The sequence below is a fragment of the Clarias gariepinus genome, chromosome 5 (genome assembly GCF_024256425.1).
Source record: "Clarias gariepinus isolate MV-2021 ecotype Netherlands chromosome 5, CGAR_prim_01v2, whole genome shotgun sequence".
NCBI lineage: Eukaryota > Metazoa > Chordata > Actinopteri > Siluriformes > Clariidae > Clarias > Clarias gariepinus.
In genome coordinates this window covers 3229240-3245811 of record NC_071104.1, presented here as the reverse complement: position 1 = coordinate 3245811, position 16572 = coordinate 3229240, and the positions used below count along the sequence as shown (strand labels likewise).

Genomic DNA, 16572 nt, shown 5'->3' with positions numbered 1-16572 from the left:
TGGACAAAAGTATGTGGACATCCTACCATCAAACACAAAAGTGCTTTCTAGAAATACCTTTTGAAAACCATGGATTTCAAACTTTTAGCTAGTCCTCTATGCTAGGAAAACAGCATTCATTAGTTACACTGTTAGGATTTGTGCCTATTCAGCCCCAAAAGCTGATGTTTGGGGAAAAAATGCCCTGAGTGGAATTAGAGACCAAGAGATGCTTAGCGGGGTTAAGATCAGGTCTCTGTGCACATCTGTCACTCATGCTGCTCCACACCAACCATTGACGAACATTATTATGGATGTTGCTCTGTGAACAGAGGCACTGTGATCCTGGAACAGGTTTGGGGCACTTAGTTTAAGTGAAGGGGAAATAAGCATGACGCATATAAAGATGTATTGTACATAATTATGCGCTTCTACCTGTTATAAGTGTGATGGTCATGTGTACACATAGTTCTTCTTGGAAACAGAAACTGAAAGTTATTCTTGTCGGATTAGGCAGAAAAGTTACTCTGGCATATTCTGCTGACAGGAAGCCTAATTTATGTCTTACAGATATCTTGTTCATCTTCTCATTCTCCAGCTTGAGCTGCTCTTCCAACATTTCTTCCAACGTCTTTCCACTTACACCTAACATGATCTTCCTGGAGAGACAATACCAAGTCACAATCACACTTGTATGTCGCTATTTTTATATTTTGTCCACACTGATAATACCTACCGGTCATGTGGATTTGTTTTACTGTCTTGTCTGCTCAAGCTTTTGTGCTTCTGTTCGAGTAATAAATTGATTGTGATGTTTTTCTTTGTCCCCAGTACACTAAAATGAGCAGGTCAGTGGTAGATCACTGGACTGAAAAACACGTCAAGTATTTTTAAGCAGAAAACACACTGAGAAAGTAATTAATGCTTTACCAATCGTCCTTTCCACTTCTTTGGGTTGCTGATGTACCTGCTGAACTGGTGAAACTCTGGTCCTTGTGTGTGAAAATGTGGATCCTGACTGACCAGGCTGCTCAGTAGTTTTGAGACATGACTCTCTTATATTGTTATACCCTGTTAAAAAACACAAAAGTTACAAACATATGAAATACAAAGGTCAGAGGTGTATTAAATTGAACATTGAAGTGAGGCAGTGTATTATACCTGTGGCAGCCGGCACCATTCCCACTAGCTTTGACTGCTCACGCTGCAGTTTTTGCAGCTGCTCCTGTTGGAGGGCTTTTAGTTGCTCTTGCATGCGCTGCTGCAGCTGCTTCATCTAGAAGAACATAGGATGCATATTTCAGTCTTACAATACATGTCTAATTGGGACAAACTGACCATTTTGATTCATACAAATTCACATTTCATACAAACTTAAATAATTCTTTTGACTGTGTAAAGCTGCTTTGCGGCAATAAAAATTGCTAAAAGCGCTATACAAATAAAATTTAATTGAATTGAATTAATTAAAAAATAATAATCCCTCCATTTTGTAAGTGACCTTGCAAAGTGCTAGTAAGAAAAACTTTTATTATTATTATTAATTTGTGTATTTTGCACAATTCTCTCCATAATTTAGTTGTAGCCTATTCCCAATCACCCACCTACCAATCAGAGAACACAAAGAACAAGCTTTCTCTGAGACATCAGCTGATTGCATCTTTTCTAATCTTTTTCCTTGATCCTGTAAAGGTGCTTAGTGACAATGACAACTGTTATATAGCAAGTGCTATACAAATAACATTGAATTGAATTAATAGCTGCTAACAAAATGTTGGGGACATTAGGCACAACATACTCAAGGGAAAGGGGTATCTGCTCCTTCCACTTGCTCAAGCACACAGACACTCACGATTGGCTAGTGTTATGATGATTATGAAAAGAGTGTGGGTGCACGGTCAATCGATTACTGGCTACAGCTGGCTGTCACATCACCCAACTGAACTCTGAACCTGCCTAGAACAAATGACAAAATCTAAGTCTAAGTATCTGATGGTGACAACATACTTTAAAAAAAAAAAATGTCAAGACCAAATATTTAATCATATCTCACCTTTTTCTTCTTAGTAATATCAGATAGTCCAGTGGGAATATATGAGGGCAAAAACCTTAATTTTGCTATTTTTCCTTGACTACAAAAAAAGATTAGCGTGTCTTTCTGCATGACTGTGTATGTGATAAATAAAATTTTAATTTGATTGTATTTGACAGGTAAAAATCAGCTCGCCGACCGTAACAGTAGGCAGCATCAACAACTTTTATGTCATACAGTGACAGACATTCGTTGCCAAAGTAACATTAGGTAGAATCATCAGGAGCGAAAACGAGTACAGTCAGACTGCAAAGCATCTACAGCGACAGGCGCTCACGCCAATCAGAAGTAAGGGTCGCCGAAACATTGGAGCAGCGTGATGAACGGCAGCAAGTTGACCGCACACACTGTTCCTTCTCCATTCCACGTAATTCCTTTTCTTTCGTTCTTCCACTATTAACTGCTGTCTTCCTATACTTGCTATATGAAATATATATTTATTTGTATGTGGAAGCCAGTTTGTTCCTCCATAACTTGCTAGATACTTATTTATTGCTCTTGAAATTCATAAATTTTGCTAAATATTAGCCCAAATGTAATATAATTGGGCCGAATGTTCTAATGTGTATTTGATTAAGGGGTCCCTCAATCAGGCTTTTTGGGACAGGTCACGGATCCCTTATCATAGAAATAAGATCAATACTGATCACAATTGTGTGTGGGTGATTGTGATCTATTTAAAGTGGTTTTATTTATTGTGTAGTATTGTTTATTAGTTTTCTATTTATATCGGTTAAAATAACTATTCTAAACCAATAGAAACTTATTTAAAAACTGAAACCAATAGAATAGCCTATGCTTGAATGAGAAAAAATTACATCAAGGCACTCTCACACATGCCGAAATGCTTATCTAAAATGCGACTGTCCCGCTATACGCCCTCGTTATAACATGCAGCACAAGGAAAAGGCTGCATCAATTATAAACAATGAAAACTCTGCACCGAACGTTCGGTCACTTTGCCTTTGGTGAGCTAATCATGGCTACTCATTAGTAAGCATCGAAGGCAGGCATTTCTTTATAAAGATCAGAATTTTTGCATTTTTAAGAGACAGTCTATTCCTCTTGTCATCCAGAATGTGTGCAGTCGCGCTGAACAGTTGCTTACCGCCAGCCTGCCTGAATCGAGCAGTAAGGTAAACTTGGGCTGCCTTGGCCAGAGCTGGCAACCACTCTTTATTTCTCTCTTCATCATTATTTTTGTGATAACAGTTTTTGATGGGTTCACACGATTAAGCTGCTGCCTTTGCAGATAACTTTTCATACTCAAATTATTTTTAAGCTAGCAAATTACGTGTGTTCTGTTAAAGCTTTATGATGTAACCCCACATGGTTTTGCTTCAGGAAAAAGTCTGACATGGTAATACAGTGGAACCTCGGATTACGAGCATAATTCGTTCCGAAGGTGGGCTCATATTCCAAAACACTCGTAAACCAAATTTAATTTTCCCATAAGAAATAAAGGAAACTCTTTCAAATAAAACATTATTCGTTCTACAGCCCAAAAAAATAAATACATAAAAATAATTAACATAAAATATAAAGTAAAAATAAAACAAATGAACCTGCACTTTACCTTTTTTAAAAAGTAAAAAGAAATCCAGACAGATAAGTGTTAAGCGTTTAAGCGTTTTACGCTCTGTGTGTGTGTGTGTGAAGCCCCTCCCGCCCCGAGAGAGAATGTATGATACCAAGTGTATCAACGCGCGAATTTAACATAAACACACATTAACAGAGACTGTTTTGTCTAAAAAATTAACAAGGAACATCGCTAAGACACTCGTGTGAGCGCTTAACGGAATCACTGCTGTAAAGTAAAACAAACGAACCGCATGTTACCTTTGAAAAAAGCAGAGTTTCTGTGTGTGTGTCTGTTTCACACACACACTCTATATGCGAGCTCGAGAGAGAGAGTGTGTGTGTCACACACACACACTCACTCACACTCACTCTCTCCCACGTTTAGAGTGTGTGCACACACAGCTCCTCACAGAAACTGACCCCCAGGCACGGTGTTAAATTATGCGCCGCACACACATAGGCTCACACAGGCTGAGGGAGAGAGAGGGGTACACACGCGCTTACAAACACAAAATTGAATGTTTTACACACACACGTGGTCACAGTGTTCTAGTAAACAGTACACGCGTGCACGGATGTTGATTATACCAGTAAGAGACGAGCACTAAGACCCAGCAGGAGAGATGAACCCACAATTCCGCAGCTCGGCGTCAAATCAAGAAGCGCATGCGTGATACATGATACTCGGTGCTCGTAAACCAAGACTTGTTCGTTTTCCAAGTCAAAATGTATTAAAAATCTTTGCTCGTCTTGCGGAACACTCGTAAACTGCGTTACTCATAATTCGAGGTTTCACTGTATTTCCAGGCTGGTGGAACACAGAATGGTGACGTGGATGTGCACTCATGTATTTTGAGTCATCACAATAATATTGTTTCATGTGCTCAGCCAATTGAGAGACAAATGACCTGTATAAATGAAGAGACTATATTTCACATTGACTTACTTCTCGGAGCCGATCAATGAGCGGTTGGGGGTTTCTTGCAGCAAGGTGTCTGATGTCCACTTCAGTAGTGGGGGGTTCGGAGAAGGGATCAGTGCTGGACGATGAAGGACAGGGGGCGTCCACACTCAGGCAGTGACTGCTGCGGGACACAGGTAAAAGGGAAAACGAGTCACTGAAGGAGTCCTCTAAAGACATTTTGACACCTGGAGAGCTGCAGCTGCCCCTGACAGAGCCCGCTTCTCCTGGGGAACCGCTGAGAAACACCCCGGCCCGGGAGCTGCTCGCCGTCCAGCGCCGCAGAAAATGAGACTGAGGTCCAGCTGGAAAGGACATACCCCTGAAACACACACACACAGAGTCTCACAAACTGATTTATTATCGTTTTTTTCTGGTTAATTGGATAAAATCATTTTGGTGTGTACAGTGTACATGTCAGTGTGCTAACGCCATTGAAACCAACCAGGGACGTGCACAGACATTTTGAGGGGCAGGGGCTCAAGTGAAATAAAGGGCACCTCTCATAATTACGTTTTTGTTTTTTGTTTTTTGTTAAAAAAGTATATATATTAACGCAACACTGACTTCCTTTTTTAAAAAATAATTTAAAAAGTTCATTTTATCTTCCTCAAACTCATGCAATTGTACTTGCATGACCCTGCACTGCAAGCATGATTAAAGTTAATTGTTTAAATACTTTTTGTTTTACAAGCAAAATAACTTTTTAGCTTCACACAACCAAGCATCAGAATACTGCCTTAATCAAATATATTAATATTATTATTGCTATGCATGTACACATACACAATAACTGATGGTGACTGACATGGACTTAGTTTTACATTTGAGGGAGGACTGTATCACCATCATCAAATAAAACCTTTAAAATCCACATTTAGATGGAGTTTGTTTTAAACCTACTAAACTCTAAAAAATATTCTGTAGCTTAGTAAATATTAGAGAAATATTTAACTTTATTAACTTAACAAAATCTCCGAAAATCTTACTTGATTGTTCGAATTAAACCTACCAAAATAATTGAGAAAAATTCAATAAAAGCCAATGTCATGTATGTATTTGTGGTTGTATGGACTACTATTTTATAAAGGTTTAGATGAAATTAAAAGTTAAATTACTTATAAATAAAAAGTTAATTTATAAATATTGTTATTTTTAATGTTTAATGTTAACTTATTTCTACTCAGTTTTATTGATTAATGTACCAGATGCAGTTACTCAGATTTACTACATTTTTTAGAGTGTATCTGTCCTCCATCTGTTTGCATCTGTAGATTTCTTCTAAATTCACAAATTTATGCTATGATATATGCTTATTAGTAACTTTATTAAGCTTATTACTAACTTATTGTAGCGTTTTTCACTGCTACGAAGGAACTTTGAGAGACGAGTGAGCTTCCTTGCTGCCCAATGCAAATAGCTGGGAGTAGTTTATTCAGCACTGCCCGAAAATCACAAACAGCACATTCACAAATCTCACACACACACATGTTCGCTTCAGAACTCCTGACCTGATATTTAGATATACTATTCTTCAATAAATATATTTGTTTGACAGGGAAGCTGTGCGCAAACAGGAATATATTATTTTCTTTAAAAAAAAAAAGAAGAAAAAAAAAGCACTTTCCCTTCAGGAATAAAAAGGGCAGGTGCTCAAGCCCCCTTTGATATCTATGTGTGCACGCGCCTGTAACCAACGCTAGCTGGCTAACAAACCGCTAAGTCGTTAAAACACACCCTCCAGTAGCAACAACCCAAACACACAACTTTTCGCTCCTTAGCACTACTACACAAACTTTTCTGGTAACACGACTCTTTATTCAGCCCAAGCCTCTAAGTTAACACTCAGGTCTATCGCGTACTGTACCTTGAGATGGTTTAGCCGCTCCTGGATTTACTTCTTCTTTTTTTGGAGTTTTACGGCGGCTTGCATCCGTACTTGTTGCACTACCGCCACCTTCTGGTTAATTTTCCTGTGATGTTTCTTCACTCTATTTCCAGATTATTTCTTTCATCGCTTATATTCCATCCATCAAACCAGTTGCAACTAAGAAGTTACAGATATTTTTCTTTCCTCGCCCAATCATCCCACTTTTCAATACCTCTTTTATCTCTGTCCCAACCAATCCACCTTTTCTTGGTTTTTCCATCATTTTCCTCCTTTGTTCTTTATATCTTCTGCAATTTATAAGTACATGTTCTATGGTTTAAAGAGTCTGACAAACCTCACAAAAACCTGTGGGATGCTTCCCTATAATGTATAGTGTACTATTCAGGTTGCTGTGTCCAATTCTTAATCTTGTCATTATTGTTTCCTCTCTTCCAGTCCCTCCCCAGTTCCTCTCAACTTTATTTTGAATGCCATATAAATGTCTCCCTTTAATTTCTCTATCCCACTGCTGTTGCCATTCTCTCACAGCTTCTTTCCAAACTATGCAGTTCCCTTCCGCCTTTGACATTTTTATATTTACTTCAATTCTATCTTTTTTAATTGCTTGCTTGGCTAATTTATCCACCCTCTCGTTTCCCAATACACCTATGTGGGCTGGCGTCCAAATAAGCTGAATCTCTTTACCTTTTTCTTTTATTCTCATATATGTTATCAAAATTGTATATACCAAATCCTGACGGCTACTGGATACCCCTGATCTGAGACTGATCAGAGCAGACAATGAATCACTTCCAATTAAGTATTTGCTTATTTTTTCTTCCTTTCCAATCCATTCTAATGCCATCACGATAGCATACAGTTCAACTGTATACACACTCAGATTATTCGATGTTCGTTTGCTTTCTTCATTTCCCTGGTTACTTATAACAATTGCAGATCCAGTCCTTCCAGTTTCAGGTTCTTTTGATCAGTCTGTGTAAATCTGAATATGGTCTCTATACTTTTGTTCCACATATCTATAAAATTCATTTACTAGGTCTATATTATTATTTATTGACTTGATTTGACGCAATTTAAAATCAACTTTCATGGTTTCCATTTTCCACACTGGTTAGTCAGGCCATATCACAGTTGGACAGAATTCTTCTTCACTCACCCCCAAATCTCTAGCTGACTCATCTCCTACCCACCCAAAACTATTCTTTTGTACTTTTTCCTTTTCCCAACAAGTTCGTAATACTTTCTTAGTGGGGTGATTGTCTCTGTGTCCCTTTAAATTAATCCAATAATTTACCAGCAGTTGCTTACGTCAAATGTTTAATGGCATTTCTCCTGCTTCCACCTGAAGCGCACATACTAAAGATGTTTTTACTGCACCTTAGCATAATCTCTAGCCTGTATTTTATCAAGCCTTGTAAGTACAGTTTTGGCTGCTGATTCGTACACCATACTCCCATAGTCAATTCTTGATCTTATTAAACTTACATATATATATTTCAGTGATTGATAGTCTGCACCCCATTCCAGTCCTGTTAAACACCTCATTGTGTTTATTACTTTTTTGCATTTATCCTCCACCTTCCTTATATGTTCTGCCCAGGTTAGCCTTGGATCAAAATGTACTCCCAGAAAGCAAAATTTATTAACCTTCTCCAGACTATTTGCATATAATTTTAAATTAATCCCCTCATAAATGTTCTTTAACAGAGAATTTAAAGCCCCATTTTATTCCCCACCTCTCAACCTGCTGGATACCTTCTTGCATTTTCTTAACTATATACTCCACATTTCTTCCTTTTTTCCATATTGCCCCATCATCCGCAAACAAAGATCTCCCCATGTCCCCTTGTACATTTTCATATATATCATTTATCATAATTGAAAATAACGTGGGACTTATTACACTCCCTTGAGGGGTTCCATTCTCTGCCACATGTTTGCTAGACATTACTTCTCCTATCCTAACCTGTATTGTTCTGCCTTTCAGAAAATCCCTAATCCATTTAAAAATTCTTCCTTTAATTCCCATTTTATATAATTTAATCATCAACCCCTCTCTCCATAGCATGTCATATGCTTTTTCCACATCGAAAAATACAGCTACAAATGTCTCTTTATTTATTTGAGCTTTCCGTATCTCATCTTCCAAGCATAACAGCTCCTGGATGTATAAAGCTCTCAGCAGCTTTATACATCCAAAAACTGCCATCACAAAAACAAAGCCAGCACGAGAACGGAAACACAATATGACTTCCGCTATGTATTCTGGGGAATGTAGTTAAACCTGAAGCTCAGCCTCTCTTCCTCAGCAAAGTCCTGGCAGAAACATTTTACAGACTTTTTTACAGAAAGACCTGCCTTTTTTTTTTCTTTTTTTTTTAAATGATGAAGTTTTAGACTTCTATAATAGACTGCTATAATAAAAATTATTACTGTGCACTGATAAAGTCTTGTTGTCATTTTATATATCCCTCAGGTTTGTTGACTGGTTGCTTTACATCTCAGGGTTCCCTCATGTCTATGTTTCCTTCTGGCTGGGAGTCTGGTTCCTCTCAAGGTTTCTTCCTATTTCCACCTCAGAGAGCTTCCCTTTCCACCATTGCCCTCGGCCTGCCTGACAATTCTGATTTATACATTATATATTTTCTCACACATTTCATACTTACTCACTCACTCACTCACCCTATGACCAAAGCTAACAGACTAAACAGTAAGATAAACTGAAGACGGGATGCGTGATGGCTTGGAGATTAGCATGTTTGCCTTACACTGTAAAGTTTCTGAGGTACTGGGTCTGTCCGCTGTGCTTTGATAAGCTTACTGATGCCTGGGGAGACACAGTCAAACACGCAAACGTCTGTCAGAAAGGTCTCTATTAATTAACAGCATATATGTTTGGCCAAATGCTTGGTATGACGTACATCTGTTACTACAAAGAACATAAACCATTTTAAAATGTCCTCGTAAAATCCTAAAGAATAAAGACTGAAAATTGTACAGATGTGCATCCGGATACAAACCACAAAATGTTAGTTCAAGGGAGGGGAACAGTAAAAGAGAGGAAGAGTTAGCACATTAATATCAGATTCAAGAGGACACAGGAAGGTGGTAGCTGGAAGATTTAACATGTCCACAAGGAAGAGGGAAAAAGAGTAGAAGTAACATTTTAAATTAGTTCGCACTGTCACCTTGGACCTCCAGAGTCTGGGTTCTGGTGCCCTCCAATGGATTGGCTCCCCGTCCAGGGTGTACCCTGCCTCAGGCCCTATGTCTCCTGGGATGGGCTTCAGGCTCCCTGATCCTACACACATCTTTAATGTTGGGGATTTAAACCATGCCTAATCTTTTAATTTGGGGTATGTGTGAGTGGAGATTGAATGGTATACTTTTTTGGGGTACCTTCAGGTATTTTTAAATGTTTTCAACTTGCCTAAAGTAAATATGGTGCCTATATTCTGCAATGGGTTTACACCCCACTTTCTGCCCCTAGATTTCCTTGGACATGCTTCAGGCCTCCTATTATTTGTCCAAAAGAAGGACAAATAATAAATGAATGAAATAGTAAAATTAATAAAATACAAGTGAATATTATTTAAAGTTTATTTATAGTTTTACATATGACTCTTATGTGGCTCTTATAATGATCATTTAAGAATTATCTTTAATTTATCTAAAATTTACTTCAATCTATATAGATTACTTCAATTTAAATTTAAAGTAAATTTACTTTAATCCATATAAAAATACCAGTGGTTCCACTGGTATTCAATTCATTTTCTAACTCTTTTTAGACATGACTCAAGTGCAAAAAAATGATAACATTTTAGATATTTTATCTTATCTGACCTAAAAATCTCCATAAGCCTTACTGTCTTCTTTCAGAGGCAGGGTGTAGGGGCAGCTATGGTACTGAAGGTGGCACCATATCACAGGCTGTGCTCTTGAGGTTTCATGCACATGCGTGTCTTTTCCTATGGACTCTACGTGTGTAGATGTCTCTGCCCTTCTCTCTCACACACATTCACACTCTTCCTTGCACTCCTTTCCCTTTTTGCTTTGCAATTAGCTATGCGAGACTGCAATACCAGTATTTAAGGTACAGCAGGGTGCTTTTTGCTCCGCTTTCCTCTTCCCTTTGCATCCCATCCTCCTCTCTCATCTATTTCTCCTGGTCTCGACTGGAGGATGGCGATGGTCTGGGTGAACACTAAGAAGGGGGTTGTGCAAGAGCTGTTGTGTAGACTGAGCTATTTCACTCATAACATTGGTAAGGATGTCTATGTGGGAGTTAACATTACATTTTCTTGTGTTGTGTTGTATTTCTTTCTTTCTTTTTTATGACGTACATTCTGTCCTCATCCTCCTGGACCTGTCAGCTGCATTTGACACGGTGAACCACAAGATTCTATTATCTATTCTTACAAGCCTTGGAATTTGTGGAACAGCGTGGCAATGGTTTGCTTCTTACCTAAAAGATAGGTCATATGAGGTAACATGGAGGGGATCTACATCTGCCCCACGTAGACTCTCTACTGGTGTCCCGCAGGGCTCAGTACTTGGTCCTCTTCTGTTCTCCCTCTATACCCGGTCTCTTGGTAAGGTCATATCATCGCATGGATTCTCATACCACTGTTATGCAGACGACACCTAACTTGTTCTCTCCTTTCCTCCCTCTGACACCCAGGTTTCCACCCGGATCTCAGCATGTCTGGGACCGAACTGTTGTTTATCCCTTGTGACTCATCTCCAGGTCAAGACTTTGTGATATCCATGGACAACAACCAAATCACTCCTTCAGCCACCGCCCGCAATCTTGGGGTAACCGTGGACAATCATTTATCATTTTCCCCACACATCGCTAACCTTACTCGCTCTTGTCGCTTTCTTCTTTACAATATCAGAAGAATTCGCCCATTTCTTTCTTCACAGGCTACTCAGGTGCTTGTTCAGTCCCTTGTTATTTCAAGACTGGGCTACTGCAACTCACTCCTGGCAGGCCTGCCTCTGAATTATTCGTAAAATGAATAATTTAAATTTCCATTATTTCCCATGGGAAAATTACATTTGGTTTACGAGCGTTTTGGAATACGAGCCCACTTCCAGAACGAATTATGCTCGTAATCTGAGGTTCCACTGTATATATATTCTCTTCATGTGTGCCTTTCCGTGTGTGTGTGTGTGTGTGTGTGTGTGTGTGTGTATGTATGTGTGTGTGTGTGTGTGTGTGTGTGTTTTCACAGAGAGAGTAGCTAATCAAGCCCACTGTGAGATTACAGCTAGTGTCAGAATTAAATGATGTCACACTTATATTTAGATACAGGTCATTAGGAACATTTTGTTATACCTGTAGTATTTGGAGATACAGAACTGCTTTTAATAAACTTCCAAAAACAGCGTAAGTATGAATTTGGGAAAAGAATTTGGGGTCATGCAAGATGTCTAATAACAGATTGGAAAAAATCTAGAAGTGACTGAATCTACAGGTGCTATTTAGAAGTCTATATAATGTCTATATAATGTCACCATGTTCTTTCCAAACTGTCAACATAAATGGGTTGCTGTGGTATTTACTATACTACAGCTATACTACTATACTATACTACTATACTGACAAATTTTGCCTCCTAAATTTCTTTTTTTTAAATCTCCTAAAAGTTGTTGGATGGATGATTTTACATATGCTCCAAAAATGTAAATTTATAGTTTTACTGTCTTGCTTCAAACAATAATAATTTAAAATGCAAATTATTCATATTAACACAAAAAAATGGTGTAAAAATTGTTCCTTGAGTAGTTTTTTAGTAAAAGCTTAAAAAGCAAACAATCTGTAGTGTCAGTAACCAATTCATTTTGAAATATCTTAACAATCTAAGAATAATATAATTGTTTTAGATTTATGTCTTTTCATGTGAAATCTAAATTGGCCAAGTTTCATCTAAATGACAATTAAGATTTGAATTAAACACTACATAAAAGGGAATGAAATTATATTTAGCAAATGTCTTTCTTTTTATCTAATAAAAATATAAATGTGTATGCGTATTTATAGAAGCATTAAATATTAGGAAAAAATGGTGTTATATGATCCTATCTGAAAATTCACTTCATTACTTAGGTAAGACAATTTTTAACAACAATACCATGTTTTGACTGAACGCATTAAAAAAAAAGTGAAATTATATATAAGAATGCAAAACGAAAGTATATTCACTAGTGCTCTCTGCACTGTGAGTGCATCTGTAAGTGCAAAACTATGTATAAAAAAACCAAAATAAAAACAACCAACAACAAAAACACAGTAACATTAACTTAACATGGAAAGGGTAGGTCTGTATTGTACTCTACATCAAATGTTTCTTGTTGAATAGACACGGTACAGTATATGAATATCACAAGGAAGTTACTTATTAGAGTGAGAAGTACTAATTTCTCCTGAATAGCTTCCTTCAGGTATTTGTATACTCATATAAATGAAATGCAAAGTTGACAGAGTAGTGCTTATTTTAAAACATTGAAAGTAATAGTTCGGCCTTTTTTTTCCCATGTAATTTCATCACATCTTTGGAATATAGGTCCCTTTATTATTGCACATAACTCAGAGTTACATACAGTATACTGTACATACAATATAATTATTTCTCCAGTTTTCTTTACAGAGTTGTTACAATCTCACCCACCTAAAAAATCTTAAACAAAAAAGTTTTATTTTCAAGTACTGTATGGCCCAACTGCCCAACTGAAAAAAAAAAAACTACTCTTTTTCTTAAAAAAGCCACGCTTAATGTAGTCACAGTGTGTTGGTGGAATCAGTAGGGGAAAATATCATTCACCTTGCATGCAACAGAGGACTCAGAGATGACAAATTGCATCTTTACAAAGTCTTTTCAGTTCTTTTTTAGCTTGAGGTCAGCATGGTAAATAATGTAGAAGCTGTGATTGAAAAGTGTTCTTATTGTTACCCTTGGCCATAAGCCCTTTCTAGCTGCTATGACTGAAGAGGGTTCCTAAAACAAACAAGGGCCTAAAAACAAGCACTAGAAACACCAAACAAACCCGGCTGTACAACAGCGTCTACTGTTAAAGTGAAACAGAAGTGTACATACATAGGAAAATGTCAGTCTGCAGGAATTAATGAAACCAGCCAGTGGTCATGACTTTAATCCCACATAGAAAAGCTAACAATGATGACAAAATAAAATGAAAAGTGTTAAAAGTGACAGATAATTGTGTATTGACTCTTGATTAGTATGTTGTTTGAGACAGAGTGGGGAAAGTACTGTGTGAGTTAGCCACTTCCTGTGGGATCCCTGCTGGAGGTGCTTTCTGGGACATAACATCATTTGAAATCGTGTGTGTGTGTGTGTGTGTGTGTACTTTTCCACAGTATTAGTTCAGTAAGTTCAGTGGCAGGGATGGTGGGCCTCTGGACACACAGGTTGAGCTTCATGTATTTTAAGGAATTGTAGAGCATCTAAATGCATTTTTTATTAGTGTGCACCAGTTGTTCTATTAGCAAGGAAGGCTAGGCAGAAGAGTTCAACAACAACATGTTAAGGAAACCCAGGAAGCGGCGAATCAAATGGCGCAGCTACAGTATGTACAGTAGAAGAGTTTCCTCCTATGACGTTAACACAGGGTCTGGGTGAGTGTTATTAAAATGCATTTACATTATTTCTACAACACTTTAAATGTAGTACTGGTGCATAGTTAAAGTATAAAAACATGCACAAAGAAGGTGAAAAATAGTCACTATATCAGAAAATATTGATGTGCCCATTGCTTAAAAAAAACTAATGGTGCCATTTCTACATCTAAGCAATTTGTCACAGTTTTTTTTATTACTCTATATACCATGGTCACATGGTTAGTTTTCTTTCTCTCTCTTCCTTTTATCCTTCTATGTTGTCCTCTGTTTTTATCATTATAAAATCCCAAATCATCAGTTTGACCAAAAATGAATTAGACCCGATTTTCATCAAATGAATAATTTTTTGGCATTTTTTAATTAAATGCAGTCAATCAACTAAGGGTGTCTGAGGTGGTTTCTTTTTTGTTTTTTATTACACAGCTAATAATAAGTTTATATTTTTATAGTGGTGCATTAAAAAACACTATACAGTAAGTCCAAATTTTATCTAAAACATGATAAGATGAAAAAACTGCTTTTAATATGCAGTTCAGAGGATATTTCTTTTTCTCAGAAGAGATATATTCTTTATAATTGCTGTATTCTTTAAAAGATAAACCAGACAGAAGAGTCTCATATAAGTGCTCATATGGTTCAGTAACAGATAAGAAACACCCATGATATCAAAGAAATATAGTTATTATATCTAATAACTTATATCTACTATACTTATAATCACATATTTAAACCATATGATTTGTATCACACCATATTTGATAATTTGCAACAAATTACAAAAAACAAAATAAAAAAATCATTTTGTCACTTCGAACCAAGGTTAAGCGCTAGCTTGGTTAATGTTTGATCCAAGTATTATTAGCATGTCAGACAGCTAAACTAAAGAAACACACTTTACATCTTCGCTTTACAAAATTTGTTCTACATGCGACTTCTGCATATTGATCCCTTTATTATTACTGATAACAAAAGGTTATATATCCTGTATATACGGTATAACCCTGAGTTACGTCATTCAAGGACAAAAGTGCTGTTACAATCTTACCTACCCATGTACAAACTAATCTTGAACAAATATGTTTTTAGAAATAAAAAGATTAATTAGATTGGTAGCATGCCATATTTGTTCATTTGCAGCATCTAAAAGAATTATAATAAAACAAAATAAATAACTAAAAATAAGTGACTTGTTTTGAACCTAGGTTTTCATACTTTGAACTTGTTTTGATCCACGGTTAAGAGTTAGATTGGTTAGCTGTTGGTCCAAATATAATTAAAGTATCAGATAGTTAAACTAAAAAAGGAAAAACTTGATTTTGTTCATTAGCAACATTAGTCTTGTGGATCCAGTGAAACATGGCTGAACATGGCTGATCGACTACATTTGTGGTAAGAGGAAAACAGCAACTTACAATTTTGCCATTGTGATTTTATTTTTCTGTACAAATAAATAGAAAGATAGTAAAGAGATGGACTGTGTTTAAGAGTCTGTGGTTTGCAACTTTCACCATGTTCGCCACAGGCAGCACACAACATCATTTGAATGGCCTGAATCCAGCCTTTGTTATATCACTTGCGCTGATGAGATCAAACACACACACACACACACACACACACACACACACACACGCACACACAGACGTCCATTCTTTAATAACTGTCAAGAGAAAGGGTTTCCTATTATAGGGGGTGTAGCATTTAGTAAAAGCATTTAGACATAGAGGAAGAGAGAGAGAGGAAGAGATTGAAGCACCTGTCTCAGGGGGTGAACGATGACGATTCTCGGGCCCATGACTGAGATGGGTCCCAGAGAAGCCCCAAATAAAATTGAGGCTCTGATAGTAAAAATTATTGACTTAAAATTATTCTATTTGCTGTTTCCTAGTGTCAAAAAATGTGTTTGTTTAGGTAACACAAACGTCCGTGAGCCCCTCTCCCCCTCTCGATTATCATAAAATGGTTTAGTTCGCCCAAATTGTATTCAGGCAACAGCTTGACTTCACTTATAGCGCCGGCAGAAGTGAAAATGCCTGAAAAATCTGGAAGCCAAAAACGGAAAAAGAAAAAAATAAGACAACCATGGACGTCATTTTAACGTAATTTTGACGACCTAATCTGACTTATTTTTTTTGGACGTCATTTAAACGTCCATGGCAGTGGCAGTAAATGTGTTTTACAAAATAGTGCCTATCAATATATGATTATACATATGAATACAGATTATTTATGAACAAACAAGATTTATTATCTGTATGACAATTTATTTATTTGGTAGACCATATATATGTATATATATTTACATTTTCCTGTTTCCCTAACAGTTTTTATTTTATTTAAAGTAGCCTATAATGAAGTAATTTAAATTTGTATTTTATATTGTATCGTGGTGTAGGCAGGGCGACGGCTGACGACCATCATGCATT

General features: G+C 37.0%; 1 protein-coding gene across 2 annotated transcripts; it reads right to left on the bottom strand.

Moving 5' to 3' along the window:
- Positions 1-228: 228 nt before the first annotated feature.
- On the bottom strand, positions 229-6513 carry LOC128524463 (centromere protein J-like). Of its 2 annotated transcripts, XR_008360523.1 has the most exons (6): positions 6481-6513; positions 4599-4935; positions 1141-1255; positions 947-1050; positions 716-847; positions 229-638 (listed from the first exon to the last, which is right to left on the bottom strand). XR_008360523.1 is itself a non-coding variant. In XM_053497040.1 (5 exons), exons 2-5 carry the CDS (start codon positions 4929-4931, stop codon positions 815-817), a joined length of 585 nt encoding a protein of 194 aa, XP_053353015.1. In that variant the 5' UTR covers positions 4932-4935; positions 6481-6513; the 3' UTR covers positions 229-814. The 2 variants fall into 2 exon arrangements, 1 of the variants encoding a protein (XP_053353015.1); XM_053497040.1 differs by having other exon boundaries at positions 229-847.
- Between the last annotated feature and the right edge of the window lie 10059 nt (positions 6514-16572).

Excerpts from the sequence above, each read along its gene's own strand:
- LOC128524463 (XM_053497040.1), bottom strand. The coding sequence starts at position 4,931 with ATGTCCTTTCCAGCTGGACCTCAGTCTCATTTTCTGCGGCGCTGGACG. Across the intron at positions 1,256-4,598 it reads TCATTGATCGGCTCCGAGAA|ATGAAGCAGCTGCAGCAGCG; the intron begins GTAAGTCAATGT and ends ATGTTCTTCTAG. Across the intron at positions 1,051-1,140 it reads AATGGTGCCGGCTGCCACAG|GGTATAACAATATAAGAGAG; the intron begins GTATAATACACT and ends GTTTTTTAACAG.